Below are 16,323 nucleotides of genomic sequence, written 5' to 3'. Positions count from 1 at the left end.
TATATACAGTAGACATGGAGTGATGGCGATTAATGACAAAAGCACAACATTGTCTTATACATCAATCATCACTGTTCGTGCAAACATATAACTTAAAGAATTTCGCAACTTTTTTTTTTCGTGGTTAAAGTCATTTATTTAGGTCATCCTCGCATCAACTGACGAATTTCAGATTTTGTTCTACCTCTTGAAGTATTGTGGACCAAGAAGGTGAAACGATGAAAAAGAATTAGACAGTCTACAGAATAATATCTATCGCCCTCAGTTGGGAATCATGTCGCCACATAGGCTCGTGGTATTTGTACTTCAATTTCTCATAATTTATGTTTTCTTCAGTCTCAAAACAGCGACTGTATAGGGATGATAAAACTGAAAAGATGAGATTGTGTCGCTTGTCTGAAAAGCTTAATCGGTCTGTATTATGCTCCCTTGATTCGTCGTGAGTTGTTACGTCATACGTGACAAACAATAAGGGTCTACTGGCATATGAATACAACTAGAATTAATGATGGCTTCGCTCTGGTTGTTAAGTGAACGCTATGTTCCTGTTATCTGTAAAGGCCCATCTTGCTGGTGCCAGGACCATTGCAAACATCCCTAGATAAAATGCAACTTGTCGACTTCTCTAATTCACGCTGACGAATTCATCTTGACTTGGTGGGGAGTCGGCAGACCTCTCAGACACTGCCAAGTCGGAGACATGGTCTGCTACACGCATGCGCAGAGAAGCCACGCCAAAACTGCATCGCTTCTCCTCGTCGTCCAGACAGTGAGAGGCAGGCGATCCGGGCTTCGGGGAGTCCGGGGGACTTCGCGGCGAGTCGGGGGTGTGCACGTGGTGCTTGGAAAGCTTCATGCTGTTGCACGTGGTTGTGGTAGTGGCGGAGTGTGAGATGCAGCCACAACCTGCCGTACTTGCTGGCTGGGGGAAATGCAAGTGATCCCCGAGGCTGGAGCCGCTGATGACGCTAAACCAAGAACCGTTAAAAGAAAACAAAATCGTTTAAATCAGAGTCTTCGGTTTGATTTTTGTGTGATCGAAGTATTCTGTTTTGGATTATGCACTGCAACTTGATGGAAATTGAACAATTATGTCTGGGCTATGTATAGAGTGAGGTGATTTGATACAATCATTGTCAACTCAAAATTTGATCTAGTCAAAAATTAATAGTCGAGCTTATCGACCTTCGTTATTTGTTCACAATTGATCCCGGGACACCCATTGTCGAATTTGCCCCCTGTGAAGAACACAAGTAGGCGGAGAACAAGCAAACTGTACAAGATGAAGATATTTTGTACAAACTTTGACGTCTATGTCTAGCGTACAACGGATTGCAAACAAATCTCGTTTTGACGATGACCTAAACATTTGCTTCAACCCTACTAGCGGGTCTAGTATGTGTGTGTGTGTGTGTTTTTTTTTTTTCATCGCTTAGATTAAGGGATCATACGCTTTCTGTATACACGCGTTCTTTTCCTTTTCTTCGTTTTATTCTGCTTGTTTATCTTTGCTCTTTCAATTTCTTTTCTTCACCTCCCTTCCCCTTTCTCGTCCTTACATTCATTCTTCTTCTTCCCATCGAGAGCAACCCTCTATTTGCTGGAATCACAATTCTTGCGTGGTTGTTATACCACCATATCAGAGGTAAGCCCTACGGAAATATCAGACTATAATCTTGACTAAAGACCTGGGGACCGTTTCATGAAACTTTTTGTCACTGATTTACACTGACAACTGTTAAAAGCTACTGAAATCCTTGCGTCTGATTGGCTGATAGCAAATTTGTCGGTGAAAACCTCCGACGAACTCGTTGGTGAAACGCCCCCCTGATCGTAGCTTCATTGCAAAACATGAAGGAAATGACGGGAATCGTCTCATACCACTTTTTAGTCAAGCCCGCAGTGAATTTTCATGATCAGAAAATGAAGCTCGAAATGAAATGTGATATGGAGCACCCACCTTCCCGCCAGGGACCGCTGAGCTAATCTCGCCACAGCCTCATTATACAGCAGGCCTGGCGCCAGGCTGTTCGGAGTAGCCAGCGCTGTTGCAGCCGCTGCCGCCGCAGCCGCCGAGCTGGAGCGAACTCCCCTGGTCGCAGCGGCGAAGTTTCCTGCTGCTGCGGCCGACAGCCAAGCATTGCCGTGAAAACCGATGTGATTCGGGTATGCGTTTATCTGCCGAGTACGCCACGGATCGACACCCAGTCGCTGTCGGGCCATTTTCCGCCACTTGGCTCGGCGATTTTGGAACCAGACCTTGAGATAAAAGGATATTATAGTTGGACGGGCAATGTTGAGAATTTTTTTTTTTTTTGACAAGAGTCATGTTATTCAAATTCATGAAATTCTTCCGTCGAGATGTTTTCATTGCAACTGATTGACAAATTGCCCTACATCGACGTAAATAAGTCAATTTGTCAATCAGTTGCAATGAAAACATCTCGACGGAAGAATTTCATGAATTTGAATAACAAAGCAGTACCCGCTGCATGCTATAAGGATTAGAACCAACACTTGCTGTCGGGCGAAAGCTCGGTGGTCTAGTGGAGATGACGCCTATCCGGAGATCAGGAGGTCGTAGGTTCGAATCCTGCTCGAGTATGTACGCCCATGATTTTTTATCATGGCTACTACTAAACCACTGATCAATTCAGTGCTTATTTTCGTCGATGTAGGGCAATTTGTCAATCAGTAACTGTTGCAAGAGTCATGTTGAAAGGGACTAAACATTACAAAAACATGATAAAGCGATGCTTCTCGTCATTTTCATTGCTTGACATTTATGACATTTCATTTTCAGCGTCAACATGGAATTTTCATGTGATATAGTGATACGACAAAGAAAAAAAAATCTTGATACATCAATGTTACCTGAACTCTGGCTTCAGTGAGATTTATGCGCATCGCGAGATCCTCGCGGAGGAATACGTCAGGGTAATGTGTTTTGGCGAAGAGTGTCTCGAGCTCACTCAGCTGTTGTGGAGTAAATGTAGTCCGATTCCGACGCTGTCAGTAGGCAAGGAGATAAAAAAAGGAAACGATAAATCATGTTACATTCTGACTCCAGTCGTCTATCTATCTGAAGACTCAGTAGACTTTGTGGCATACAGAGCAAATTCATTAATCAAAGCTGAACGCTCATGTTTTTTAACGTCATTAGAACCTAAGAATGGGTTCAACTTCACACCTTAACCAGTGTCACACGGGGAGCACCTTTACGGGTGCAACTTTACACCTTTCTGGTCTGAAAGGTGCAAAGTTGCACCCGTAAAAGTGCTCCCAGTGTGACACGAGTAAAGGTGCAAAGTTGAACATTTTTCTTAGTGCAGAACAAAAAAAAAAAAGAAAAAGAAAAAAAAAAGAAGAAGAAGATGATCGTGCTCATTGTCAGAGTTGGTGTATAAGTGTCAGATCTAAGTGTTATGAAAAACTGCTATGGGCTTGTACTTATATCTAGAGTATCGCCAATTTGGACGTAACAAACGTCCCTTTTTGTGGTTTGTGTGATGGGCTTAGATTCTGTCCACATTTTGGATGATCTACATCATTTAGTTCTAATACTGCATGGGCCGTGACCATTAAGTTTAAGAGCTCCTCCCCCAATGTTTTGGGGTCTGGAAGAAAATGGGGAGAAAAAAGAAAAAGAAATCGACCTCCACAACATCCATGACTTTCCGAAGGTTCCATCCTTTAGATTATTTTAGTGGGGGAGGGGGCGGGGCGGGAAGCGGGGGGGGGGGGGGGGGATACCATTGACCTTGTCGACCTCTAGCCCTTCCCCTCCCCCCCCCCCCCATGAAACAACGTTCCGCTGCCCCTGATACATTAATATCTTATGAAGTCACAGAACGTAGGAAGCGGGAACAGTAACAGGAGGGACGAGAGAAATCTGCGAAGTAATGTGGAATAGCGAAATAATATCATATCAATCATAATAATCATGGTGCTGTCTGAACAATTCCCCGAAATATGACATGAAAATTTTGGTGCTTACACAAACCTGGCGTCTGCGGTTGTAAGCAAGCTCGTCCATAAACAACTCCTCGCTGAGACTTGACGAGAGACTAGGCTGCGGACATGCTGGTGCAACCAACGGGTGACCAATGGCTCCAGAGACTGGAAAACAGAAAATACGGAAATATTACAAACATACAAGCAAAAGTGAATGAAACAGAATGACTGATAACGGACATTTACCTTATATTGTGAGCTATATGTAATAGCTCGTAAAGCTTTCTTCAAAAATGCGTTAGAAGTTAGTGGACGGTATAACTTTGGCAATTCAAAAACGAACTTGACTACTAAAAAAAAATACAGTTGCGCGGAATACGTGCAACTTTGAATTGAGCTGTTGAAAATCTACTAACCAACCCGTATAAAAACTAGATAATTATGACTGATCTAAAACCCTGAAGATATTCATTACTGGACCATGAGGGATTAGCAAGTTACGGAGGAAAAATGCAGCGTCATTAAACAGATTTTTTTCCCAATGGGGTCAGTTTCCTACACAGGTAAATGCTAAATTTTCGGACCTGCGAATCCGTCCAGTTCCATTTCTTGGTTTCTAAAAGGTTATAACCTAAATTTATGTAGAAACTATGGAACTGGAAGCTGAATGTTATGGCAAGAAAATAGAACGTTTTAGTAATTTCTTGCTATCATGCTGGCCTGTATAGATCTGAGTGACTCACTTGTCGAGCAAGCAAGTCAGGAGAACACACCACAAAATGAATGAGGAGAGAGGCAGAAGGAAGAAAAGAAAAAACAAAACCAACCAAATGAGGACTATCCGGCCAACCAACGGCTGCTCGCCTTTGCTAGTCTGATGACAGTTTGGCAAATGATGAAGTTGGGGCCTAGAGCATTTTCTTTTGTGAAATAATTAGTTTTCTTTTAACACCGCCTAAATCTCGGCTCCAATTCTAAACTTATTTCGTTGTTTGGTTTGGGTGGGATTCTCTCCCTCCACCCCCTCCCTTTCTCTTTCTCCCCCTTTCTCTCCTCCGCCCACTCTCCTTCATTTGACTTTTTTCTTTTCTCTTTCTTTCTTTCCGTCCTAACTCGATCCTTTTGCCTTCACGAGCCTAAATAGCCACTTGTGTCGGCGAGGATTACACGTATGTTTGTTCAGGTAGGACGACTGAAGTTTTATTCGTGTTTTTCTCTCCTTTTAACGCGCTTCTAAGTCTCTTGCTGCTTATAAAGCGCACATGGGTGCTGCCTGTCGAGGAAAACATGTCAACTCGGAGTACGGAAAGAAAATCAAGAATGGACAAAAACGACTATATTCTGGAACAAAGGCAAGCGAATCTTATTTAAAAGTTAAACTATGATCATCTTGACAAAACTGAGTGGCCTTTGATTGGCACTGGCATATGAAATTTTGCGCTATACAATACTGGAATATTCGAGCACAGTCTGATGAGAGAAAAGACCTTTAGATCACTCATTACGTGGGACAGCTGTGGATCAGGGAAGCGAGACGAAATGCACAAGCAGCTTGTGGTCGGGAATCTCATCCTAATAATTCCTTGTCCGGAGGTACATCAATACCGCCTAACATGCTAGGTCCACTGTTGACGAGTCCTCTGCCCCTGCAAACTAACAGATAGGTCCACGCAGGGCTAGTGGGGAGCTAGGCAGTCTTATAGCAACCTCTTCGTCTTGGTAAACGAGTATCGGTCAATAACGGCTTCCGGATTGAGATGTGTGTGCTCAGTGAAGACTTTAGTAGACGACAGGTGAAAACAGATTTTATAAACGTCACTATAGCGTAACAACGTATCGATGGACACCTTAATACAATTCTGCTTGCTCCAGTTTCTGAGAAGTATACGATTCATCATGTCCACAAGTTGGACTCATTTCAAAATGGCGCTCTATGTCACGATAGCCATGAATGGAAGACATATATATTTTGACAATCATGAATGTCGTTCGGGTACCTTTCGTGTCAGTCTCACATTATTCATAAAGTTGTTTTTTTATTCTACTTTGATAGTTAATACATGTACAATCCTTAGATATTTTGAAAATAATTTCTTGCTTATATTTCGTTAAAGTGAAGCATAATAGCTAGAGTCAGAGTCTTTAGCAGACCTTTTCACTGCAAATCAGGACCTTGTTTTAATGAGTAATATTGACATCAACAAAATATAGAAAGGTAAATTGGGTGAACAGATCGAATAGTGGCAAGCATTATTGTTGGATTTTTTTTTTCTTCATTTCAGTCATGTCCAATGTTCTGAAATGTTCCTTATACAGGACTAATCATCCCTCTCTTTTTCAGAAGGGCTGTCGTAATTTGATGTCACGTAGCTATATTTGTCAACTAAATATCCTGAGGATATAACATTACCCGCCTGGATAATGATATCTAATTCAAAATGGAGAGCTTGCATGCTCCTCGGCTCGTCGTGGTGTCCTGGTGTCGTTAGCGGTAGTGTCGCCCCTAGCACTGAGGATCGTTATGTCTTAGAGAGAAATATCACTCACGGTGTAACAGGGCAGACCCTGATAAACGAGACCGACAATGATATGAAATAGAGACAGTACGATGAAGATCAGCGAAGGTTTTGGAAAGAGAGAATAATTCAAAGACATGGAATAACGCACACAAAATAACAAACACACACACGCACACTGTCTTATAGCGACGAATATCATCCCTTGTTCGGGAGAACGCGAGAGCTAACTGCTGGTCCCAAACACCATGGAGGTATCCATTTAGATCACTTTACGTGGTGCGCTGTGGTTAAACAGTCCTCTGACAAAAGAGCTCATCTTCAGTCACAAGTGAAATACTGATTTGTTTTTGAGAGGAAAAAATGTGGACTACACGCAAGAAACGTATCGATATCTAGTTGGGAGTGAGTGAAATGGAAAGACTTTGCAAAAAACAAAATCTGACGGTGACAATTAAGCTTTTTTATGTAAGAAAAACGGACACAAAAGAGGAAAAGGAGAAAAGGCAAGAAAAAAAAAAGCGAAGGGGAATGGGAATAGGAAGAAGGAAGAAATAGAAATAGAACAAAGATGAATGAGAAGAGGAAAGAGGAAGACGAGGAGGAGTTATTGATAATGATAAACGATGATGACAAGAATGGTTCATCTATAAGGGGTAGATAAAGTGGAGGCAAAAGGAATGCGTTAAATATCTTCAACAGTAAAATGATGATAAAAAAGGCGAGAATTACCTTTTTCACCCTTGAATTGTTAATGTCTGATATCCTTGACATGCGGTCTTTTTGTCTCTTCCCTGTCTGTTTGTCTGTTTAACTGTCTGTCTGTCTGTCTGTCTGCCTATGCATGTGCCTGCATGCTCTTCCTTTCTCTTCATTCGTCATCCCTCTGGAAAAGTGTCCCTTCCTACACGCTACTTGAAATCAATTAGCGCTGATGAAACGCCGGAGAACGATACCACACTGGCGGGAAAAATGAATTGTAAAATACCGGACTGATGCACGGAGAATGAATTACCATTTATTTCGTTGTTAATCAAAACAGTTGGCTAGCGCATTACAATGGATTTAGAGGAGTCGGAGTTACATGAGAAGGGGCCGTTAGAAAATATGGAAGAGAAAAACAACGAAAAAGTTACATTTCTCTTTCCCTCTAAATTACAGAAATGGGATGAGGTGCAATTAGAAAAGTGATCAGCCTACTCTATTTACGTTTTGGAAAAGAACGAGAGGAGGGAGAGAGGGAGAGAAAGGAAGAGCGAGATGGAGAAGATTCAAGTGTGTGTTTTTAGTATTTTAATCAACCCCGTTATTTATGCTCATTTGGTCAGATCATCTCGAATTGTTTAAACAGACAGCGGGGCTGGCCGGGGAATAAATCGCTCCTCAAACGAGCAGAGAATGAAACGCAAAACCCGCGAAGAGTATAAATATATATAGTTTCGCCAAAGTAATTGATATTTTATCTGAGAGACTTATTAGGCAAATTGAACTTCGTTGTCGATGGCATTCTTCCACTTCTTCTGTCTCTCTCTCTTTCTCTCCTCTCCCTCTCCCTCCTTCTTCCCTGTCCATCTATTTCGTCTGTTGCATATTTCCCGTCGGTGCCCAAAGTGTTGCTCGAAGCACATCTCAACCCGTCTCTATCTATTTCGTAATAAAGTCGGAAAATAATTGAAACTTATCCTCCGTTTTCCTGCCCTTTTCCATCTTCTCTCGAATCTTCAGATTGCTCAGAGAGAGGGAGAGAGAGATGGAGGAAAAGGAAAAGAGAGAAACAGAGAGAGATTGAAAATTTCTTTTCAAGAAGATTGGATGGGCTTACATCGCAGACATGGAGGGACAAACAGGGTTTAGTATTCTACTGCCTTGTTTTCTGATTTTTTTTAAATATATCCTAGCCGTCCCGGTCATTTTCACATGGACTCTCTGAGTTTTCAATGCCTCAGGACGGAAATGAAAGAGGAAGGAAAATATTCAACATGGTGAGAACGTAAATACATAAGTGAAAATTAGGTAGCCATAGAAGCCATTAATTAGGCGGTTGGTTGCCGAAGGCTCTTGTGAGTTTTTGGAATAATAATGTCGCCTAAATATGACGATCGTCTAACTCTGGCAAGATTGTGTTCTGAGGCTGAACAAGCTGATTATTATAGACTTATTACAAAATTCTTGTACATCACAACAAATTTTTCTTGCACCTCAAAGTGAGATTTCATATTTATGATGCAATTCATTGTGAATTTGACTTCAAGTCAAATTTAATTCCTTATACCTTCTTCCGTAGCACATTAGTTGTTTGTCCATGCTGTGTAGTTCCCCTGTTCAGCTTTTAGAAGGTTGGTTGTCTTGTAGTTTTCTCCTATTGCGTGATAATCAGCGCATGCGTACTGTGCCATCACCTTTATGGATATTAAAAAAAGGCAGGAATTCTCGTGGCCACTGTTTATGTCACGCCAGGAGAATATCAATCAAATATAAACAGTTTGACAATCATTCCGCCAGATTAACAGGCCACGGGCATATCCTATTTGGCAGGGAAAACCAATCGGGGGAAAATAATCATCCTGATTGCTTCGCAGAGTTATTGTTTTATCATGATCACGAGCCAATTTGGGGAGTTTGAAGGAAAATGCCATTGCGATCTTGCTGCCGCTCACTTCGCCAGACTTTCTCACCAGGCTCAACAACACTTTGCTTTTAGAGATCCATTGACACTTCAGGAGGTTTACACGCTACTTCTTATTGCTGACCATTATATCTGTTTCTCCATGTCTCAACTTCTTTTTGATAATAACTGTATACAAGTAGGAACACATAAGCTATGTATATAAACAAACACAAGGCTATTATTGTAATATAATCGTGTGTGCGTTTGTATGTACAATGTATGTGTGTTCGCATGTGTATTTATGTCCCACAATATTGCTTTTCTTGCTCGTTTGTAGGCTAACCTGTCTAGTATAGCTCGATGAGCAATCTCAACACGAAGTACAGTATCGACACTGCGATGACTTATCGCTCAACGGAAGACATAACTTCAAGTATAGAAATATCCCATGCTTCTTCTGCATGGCAACATAAATCAGTTGATTGATATAGAATTACCTTTTCCCTCTTTATGGCTTCTTTAACGTCGTTTTTGCACATACTTTAGCTATACAACCGTGTTAGTTTGTAACTAATTTAAAGGAAAATGAAATTGAAATTCTATCTAGTAGTTGTTTGTTTCAGTAATCGGATGCAAATTGATAACTCGAGAGACTTCTGCTTCAAAATATTCCAAAATTCAAAAGTTAGAAATCGCTTTTGAACCTTGAACACTACTTTCAGAATAAACCGAGATGCACAAATATCTAACGAATCATTGTTTCCTGATAGCAAACAAATGCAAGCAAATAGAAAGTAAAAGTAAAGAGAAATCTGGCTATTGTTATTTCCTCATTTCACCACCTGTTTAGACCGTAACGTGTTGCAAATGAATAACAGATGAAGGAAATGACTACTTGCAATTTATGAATGAAACAAAAGCCATGCCAATGAATGAGAATTATGCGAAACCTTCTCGAATAAAGAGCAAAGACAAACAAAGAGAGATATATTTTCTGTGTAATGACGGACGGATATGGATACTCATTTGCAAAAGAAAATGAAGATAGCGAGGATATTAGGGGTAATGCGGTGATTTCAGCTTTCCGCTTTCAATCATCGGCTGAAAGTGAGTCGAACTTGCGGGAATTACGGCTGGAGCAGGGGAGAATCCTCTCGGTATAGCTCTACGAACTGCGAGAAGAAGTTCCTCTGATGCTAGGTGTCTAAGAGGACATGTACATCTTACTCTGATCAGTCACATGTTGTAACGTTAAATCTTTAGTCATTTTTACATTGTTGTTGAGCAGCTTGTGTAAAATACGTTTATGTACCGGTATGTTTTTCTTCAGTTTTGTATTATGTATTGTTTATGTATTGTGTTATGTATTGTGTTATAGTATTGTATTAATCTATTATAGTTTTGTATTAATGTGTGCTCTCAGTTCCCCGTCATAACTACCTCTTCTGGAGCGCAAACAACAAAACAAAACAACAAATACTCAAGTCAACCAGAGCTAAAAGGAGGTAACACGGAGAAGTCGAAAAATAGTACCATAAAATAAGCCAAACATTTTATTTCAACTTGTGATTTATGTCAAAAAGTAAAAGAAAAGAAGAGATCATTAAAGGAAGGATTGTAATAAAGATTACACAATACAATGGAACACTCTAAAATTGCCACCCTTTGTGTCGAAATCCTTTATTTTGTTTTAACGCAGATTTGAGTTAAAACTGCCTTTATTGCACGTAAATCAGAGAAAAGGTAAAGAAAGAAAAGTTAAGAAGAAATAGATTAGGTTAGTATTTTAGACGAAGCACATACTGCCAATTGGACATCTGTCTACTTAATGTACTAGTATAGTTCCAAAACAAAATTGTATGAGTGGTGCTATTTTAATGGTCTCCTAAATCTCATTGAATTTCTGTATACTTTCAATATTCAGCAAACTTATACATTTCTTTTATTATACAGTGTGAAATAATTTATGCATTCAATTTCTGTAAAACATTTCTATATTTCTGCTGGAAATGGAAGTATGAATGGATGGATGAATGAATGGAAGAGAGACTGAAATGTATGTTATCTATTCATTTCAGGGAGAAATATACATGCATTGCGTATACATACTTAGTCATTATGTATATAATCACGTATAGGCATAGACCTCTATGTCATTATATGACATTAACAGGAGGAGAAAGGAAGAGCAAGATAGAGAGGCCGGGAGAGAGAGAGAGATGGGGGGGGGGGGGACTGATGAGACCATGGCTGTTATTCAAGAGTGTCTGAATTATTTTGCTTTTGTCTTTTTCGAAAGGGGGTGAACACGCACACACACACACACACGACACTCCGTCATACATATGGGGGGGGGGGGGGCGATGACAAGAAAGGAAAAAAATGCTCGGACTGGTTCCTTTAGATCATTCCAGCTTCAGATCACTCCAGCGATCTAATATTTCATCTTAATTCTTATGGACATAACCGAAAAGTACTTTCTTCCATGCAACGTAATCATCGAGATGAATTATGGTTCTTGAAAAGAGAGGGGAAAATGAAGCAAGAGAGAGGGGGAGAGAGATCCCCAGGACGCTGCTCTCAGATGCAGAGAAAACTGATCTGCTTTCAAGGAATTGATGACATTTCATGATCCACACCAAGATGTCATCGCCACCTGATCTCGTTTCTCGTCGGGGATTTTCTCCAAAGAAACACGTTCGGAAAGCAAGACACATTTCCCAATTGGCCACGGTCACTGGCAGTGTGCAGAGTGCGCCTGTTCCAGCGTTCCGGATTCTGCCAATCGCTTAGCGCGTGTCATACCGTACGCTAATCGCGCGAGCTCTGATGCGACGCCCCTTGTAATTGGTTAAAAAGCCGTAGAAAAAACGTCTTGGGTGAGAGATTGAACCAATCGCTTAGCTCGTTACGCCAGTCATTAGTGAGTAATCGTTAGTGCACCGCCCAAGCCCTGATGAACGATGTTTACGCATTGGTTAGTAATGACACCGTGTTTAAAAGATTTGTGGGAATTAAAAGAAGCTTTCAGAATATTGAAGCCGGTGGCTAAATCATTAAAAAGTGACGATTTTGTTGTTTCAGAGATCGGGGGGAGATAAATTCCAATCAGACTCGTGATGAATTACCCTATTTCTCTTTGCCGTACACATGATATTCAAGAGGTATCGCCTACGTATGAGCCAAATATCGTAGACACTATAGTGACACATCCTAGTCTTATAAAAGAGTAAACGATGACTATAAAATGACTAAAAAAAAAAGCAACCCTCCCCCTCAAAAAAAAAAAAAAATCTACTCCAGGCAGTTTTCCTTGTTCTTATTTTGATTGACGATTTGAATAAATTACAGTCTTTTCTTCTGTCTAACCATCATGGAAAACGTGGACCTAACAGTTTGAAGATCTCTGTCGTGATGTCCAACATAAAGCTTTCTTTCTGGAGACTTACTTTGTCAAGTTTGTGGCCTTAAGGTTTGTGGTACACAAGAATAACATGCAGCAGAATAGTACACCGCATTACACGGTAAAGTTTCCCTTTCTCTCTTTACAAAAAAAAAAAAAAAAAAAAAGAGAGAGAAAAATATATGAAAACAATTTTCACTAAGAAAGAAAATGAGTTTCTCGACCGCCATTCAAGGTCAATCCACACTTATCAATTCCAATCAGTCCGTTCTGCCTGTAAATTGGCGCAAAGCACCATATAACCAACTATCTCAAGGTGATAGCAATGCAGTTTGAAGAACGATACCAAAGTGATCTGCGGTAGGACGGACAGCAAGAGAGAGATACAGATAAGACGGCAATTTGTGATGTTTTTAGTAAACTTGGTAAACTTAATGTTGGCCCAATCATCTGAGTAACTCACAGTAGGATCTCTCCATGGAAAAGGGCAACTGCATCTTAAACTAAAGCAGTTTATCTCAATGTCACCTCCTAACTTGACCATAAAAAAGATGCAATCATCATTCACATTATACCAGTGAAGCAAAACATTGCATTCGTATGTCATGTTAACAGCATTAGGCAAAATGATCGACAGTATAGGAACAATTTTAGTGACAATTTAATAATGATCCCATCCTTGTTATTTATTAAAGAGTTCTAAAATGAAATTATTGATGAGGATAAGATAAGGATAACAGAGTGTTAACATTGGCCAGAACAAAAACAAACAAACAAACAAACAAACAAACAAACAAACAAACAAACAAACAAACGAACGAACAAACAGACGAACAAACGACAACGACGACGACGACAACAGCAACAAACCGTGATAAGCACGATCGTATTCAAGGTGGTCTCACCACAGTTCAATTTGGTTGAGTTTTGAATCATCTTCTGCTTCATGATGCTCTGAATGCAAACGAAACTGCAGCAACATTCCAATCTCTCACTGGATAAAATGAGTTTTCATATGGGTGAAAAAAAGAATATTTGCAGATACATCGAAAAGGAATTTTCATAGATAGAAATTAATTTTGATAGATGAGAAAGAATTTGCAATGATAAAGCAGAATATTCACAATTTTTTTCATAGAAGGAAAGGAATTTTCATATATAAAAAGGAGATTTCATGAATACGATGCACTGCTTTCAAAGAGGCCCGAGTGAACCGTATATACTCTCTTCCCTATTACTCTTTAAACATTTGGGTGCTATAATCAAAGAGAGAGAGAGAGAGAGAGAGAGACGGAGACAGAGAAAGAGAAGAAAGTACAGTAAACCTAACTATCTTCTTTTACTGATCTTATCTGGTAAGAACATTGAATGCATTATAAACAATTTGCCTCCAATTTCAAATGATTAACTGTAGAAAATGAACTCCCGACGGTTCGAGTCTTACAGAAGATGTTTCTGGGTGTAAAACAAGCACTGATTGAATTGGCCAATGTGTCCCACTTATCCCTACAATGTGTGCACAATTGCATGATTTCCTTACCAGCTGAAGAATTTTCATCATAGATTTTTTGTCCATTATCTATAAATATGATTGATTCACCAGATACGTACCTGATTGAAGTGTGACTGATATTTCCCTTTATGTTTAGACAGTGACATATTTGTTGAGGCAAACTAAAAGCCGACTAACTACATTGCACTTCGAAGAATCTTGCCTTGAGTTTGCAGCTTTTCCCGTGTTTCCGTCATATTTACAAAATGACAGGCTTAAAAACATCGAATTTCATCTCAATTTAGTGTCGTTTCTGACACTTTGAGGTCCAGCCGTCTTTATTTGACAAATCAAGAAGAGCACAATAGTAAATGGGTAGTATAAAGTCAAGGGTATGCAGATTACTGTTGATTCTTGAACCAGTCATGAAAACGTGTTTCTAATTCAAAGAAAGTAAAGCACACATACCTCGTACTAGAGGTTTCAGCAATGAAAGAAGCGATGACCAATTTCTACAGAGGTCAGTAGAAGTGACATTCACATTTACTACTCAACTGAAGTATTTTCTTTCCATAGTCAAACAATGAACAACACGTGAAGTGTCTATACCATGGAAACAACTGGTTTTCATCTGATGCTCAAGCTGGAAGTCCCTTGAAGGAATCGTTAGAAACGCATGATACTGATTAAAACAAACAAACAAACAATCAAACAAACAAACAAACAAACAAACAAACAAGCAAACAAGAAACCTGTAATATCTGCCATGTATATAAATTTGACATATTCATATGCTTTCAATGCGAAAGTAAATGGTGAAGTGTGATAATATGTACTTATCAGATCATATAATGCTGCAAGGTGTGATAGAAAAAGATAGGAAAGGAAACTTTTATGTCTTCGAGTGACGTTCCCTTTGACTTTTTGAATAGCATTAGGACTAGTGTTTACCTGGAAACTTGATTACTGTAATCGTGAAACGTATTTGAAACTTACCTAATATGCTATCATTGTCATGATAGCTCCGTATCTTACTTCTATAGTAAAGATTTTTTATTTACTGAAACAGATATGACAACAATCTCTTTGAAATTCTCTTTGAGGCTAATGTGGCACATGAAATAAAAATATTTTGTTCCCCTTTTTGTTTCTTATGGAATACGCAATTCTCGATATTATTGTTCGAGGGAAAATGTTTCTCTACTTACGTGGGACATTTGTTCTTTCAGTTTTTGTTTTCATTTTTGTTTTTGATAGATTTCAGATCCCTATTCATTTTGACAAGTTACTGTTGCTAGAGAAATGAAAAAAACCCGAAACAAATGGATAATAAAAATTTGTGGGAGCCGTCGTAAAATCCAGCCCCTTATGGTTGTTGAAATTGAGTTTGACTCGGCGGGCAATTTGGTACGGGTTGTTCCGATTTCCCATGATCCTTTGTCGCGGCAACTTCGGCATGTTGCTTGAAGAGGGATCCTGTAACAAATTAAGCTCGCGGATAAAAATAACATTATTCCCCCGATTTGGACGCATTAATTTGATACATGTGAATCTAGATGGCTGTTGAAAGATGGGAGAGGCAAACTGTACTACAGTTTTTCTTTGTTTCTTGAAAGTCTTTGTTCTAGCTGGAGGAACTGGGAAAATGCAAGGAACAATTTTATGATTGGAAAAAAAGAAAAGAACAACAGGGTTTGATATAACTTTAAGGTTTTATCATCTGACATTTAGTAGAAACCTCCAAAGGTTAATGTCGTTGGGCCAGAGTTCATTATCTATCGTACTGAGTTAGGTTTGATTTGACCAGTTGACCCACATCATATAGGATTTAGAAATTAAGAAATTACACCCTGCAAATATCACTTCATACGATTTTCATAGTTTGAAATCTAAAAGAATAAATTTTCATTCGTGTTGTGATAGGTACTATGGCATTAGATGCACATGGTCCTGTATTATTATGAGTAGTGTAAAATTTCTGCAACTCTCTTCATTCTCTAATTCTCTTATTTCTTTGTTTTTCTGAACACAGTCATGTGAAGATATTGTCGTTCTAAGAGTATCCATTGAATATCTATCAGTGTACGGTGCAAGACAGTCTTGTTAATGCCCTGGCTGACTGCAGATCTAGTAACATGCATGTTATAGGATTACTAGGGCTCTTCTGATTGATATAGTAAGAAATGAAGTGATCATACATTTATTCAAAATAAAATGATAGCTATTAAACAACGCTATTAGCAAGATGAGACAGAGAGTATTATAAAACGCTAGTCGGAGAGCAGTAAATGGACTATGTCGACCTGAGAAAATGGGTCAGGCACGTGAGTTTTAGTGTTCCTTGTCGACA

At 39.5% G+C, this 16,323-nt stretch overlaps 1 protein-coding gene across 1 annotated transcript in view; it reads right to left on the bottom strand.

The window, feature by feature from the left end:
* Window positions 1-397: 397 nt before the first annotated feature.
* The window catches only part of LOC139732655 (uncharacterized), a 31,797-nt gene continuing 15,871 nt past the window's right edge, over window positions 398-16,323 (bottom strand). Inside the window, exons 2-5 of the mRNA XM_071643507.1 lie at window positions 3,998-4,119; window positions 2,875-3,009; window positions 1,961-2,259; window positions 398-968 (exon numbers count right to left, since the gene is read on the bottom strand). Coding sequence (XP_071499608.1) covers window positions 626-968; window positions 1,961-2,259; window positions 2,875-3,009; window positions 3,998-4,119 — 899 coding nt within the window. The 3' untranslated portion in view covers window positions 398-625. The remainder of the gene's footprint in view (window positions 969-1,960; window positions 2,260-2,874; window positions 3,010-3,997; window positions 4,120-16,323) is intronic.

Source organism: Diadema antillarum, unplaced genomic scaffold, assembly GCF_040938485.1.
Source record: "Diadema antillarum isolate AM-2024a unplaced genomic scaffold, OU_Dant_1.0 seq00000442_RagTag, whole genome shotgun sequence".
NCBI classification, from domain to species: Eukaryota; Metazoa; Echinodermata; class Echinoidea; order Diadematoida; family Diadematidae; genus Diadema; species Diadema antillarum.
Note: the sequence above shows the minus strand (reverse complement) of the source record. Positions and strands in the feature narration are given on the sequence as shown.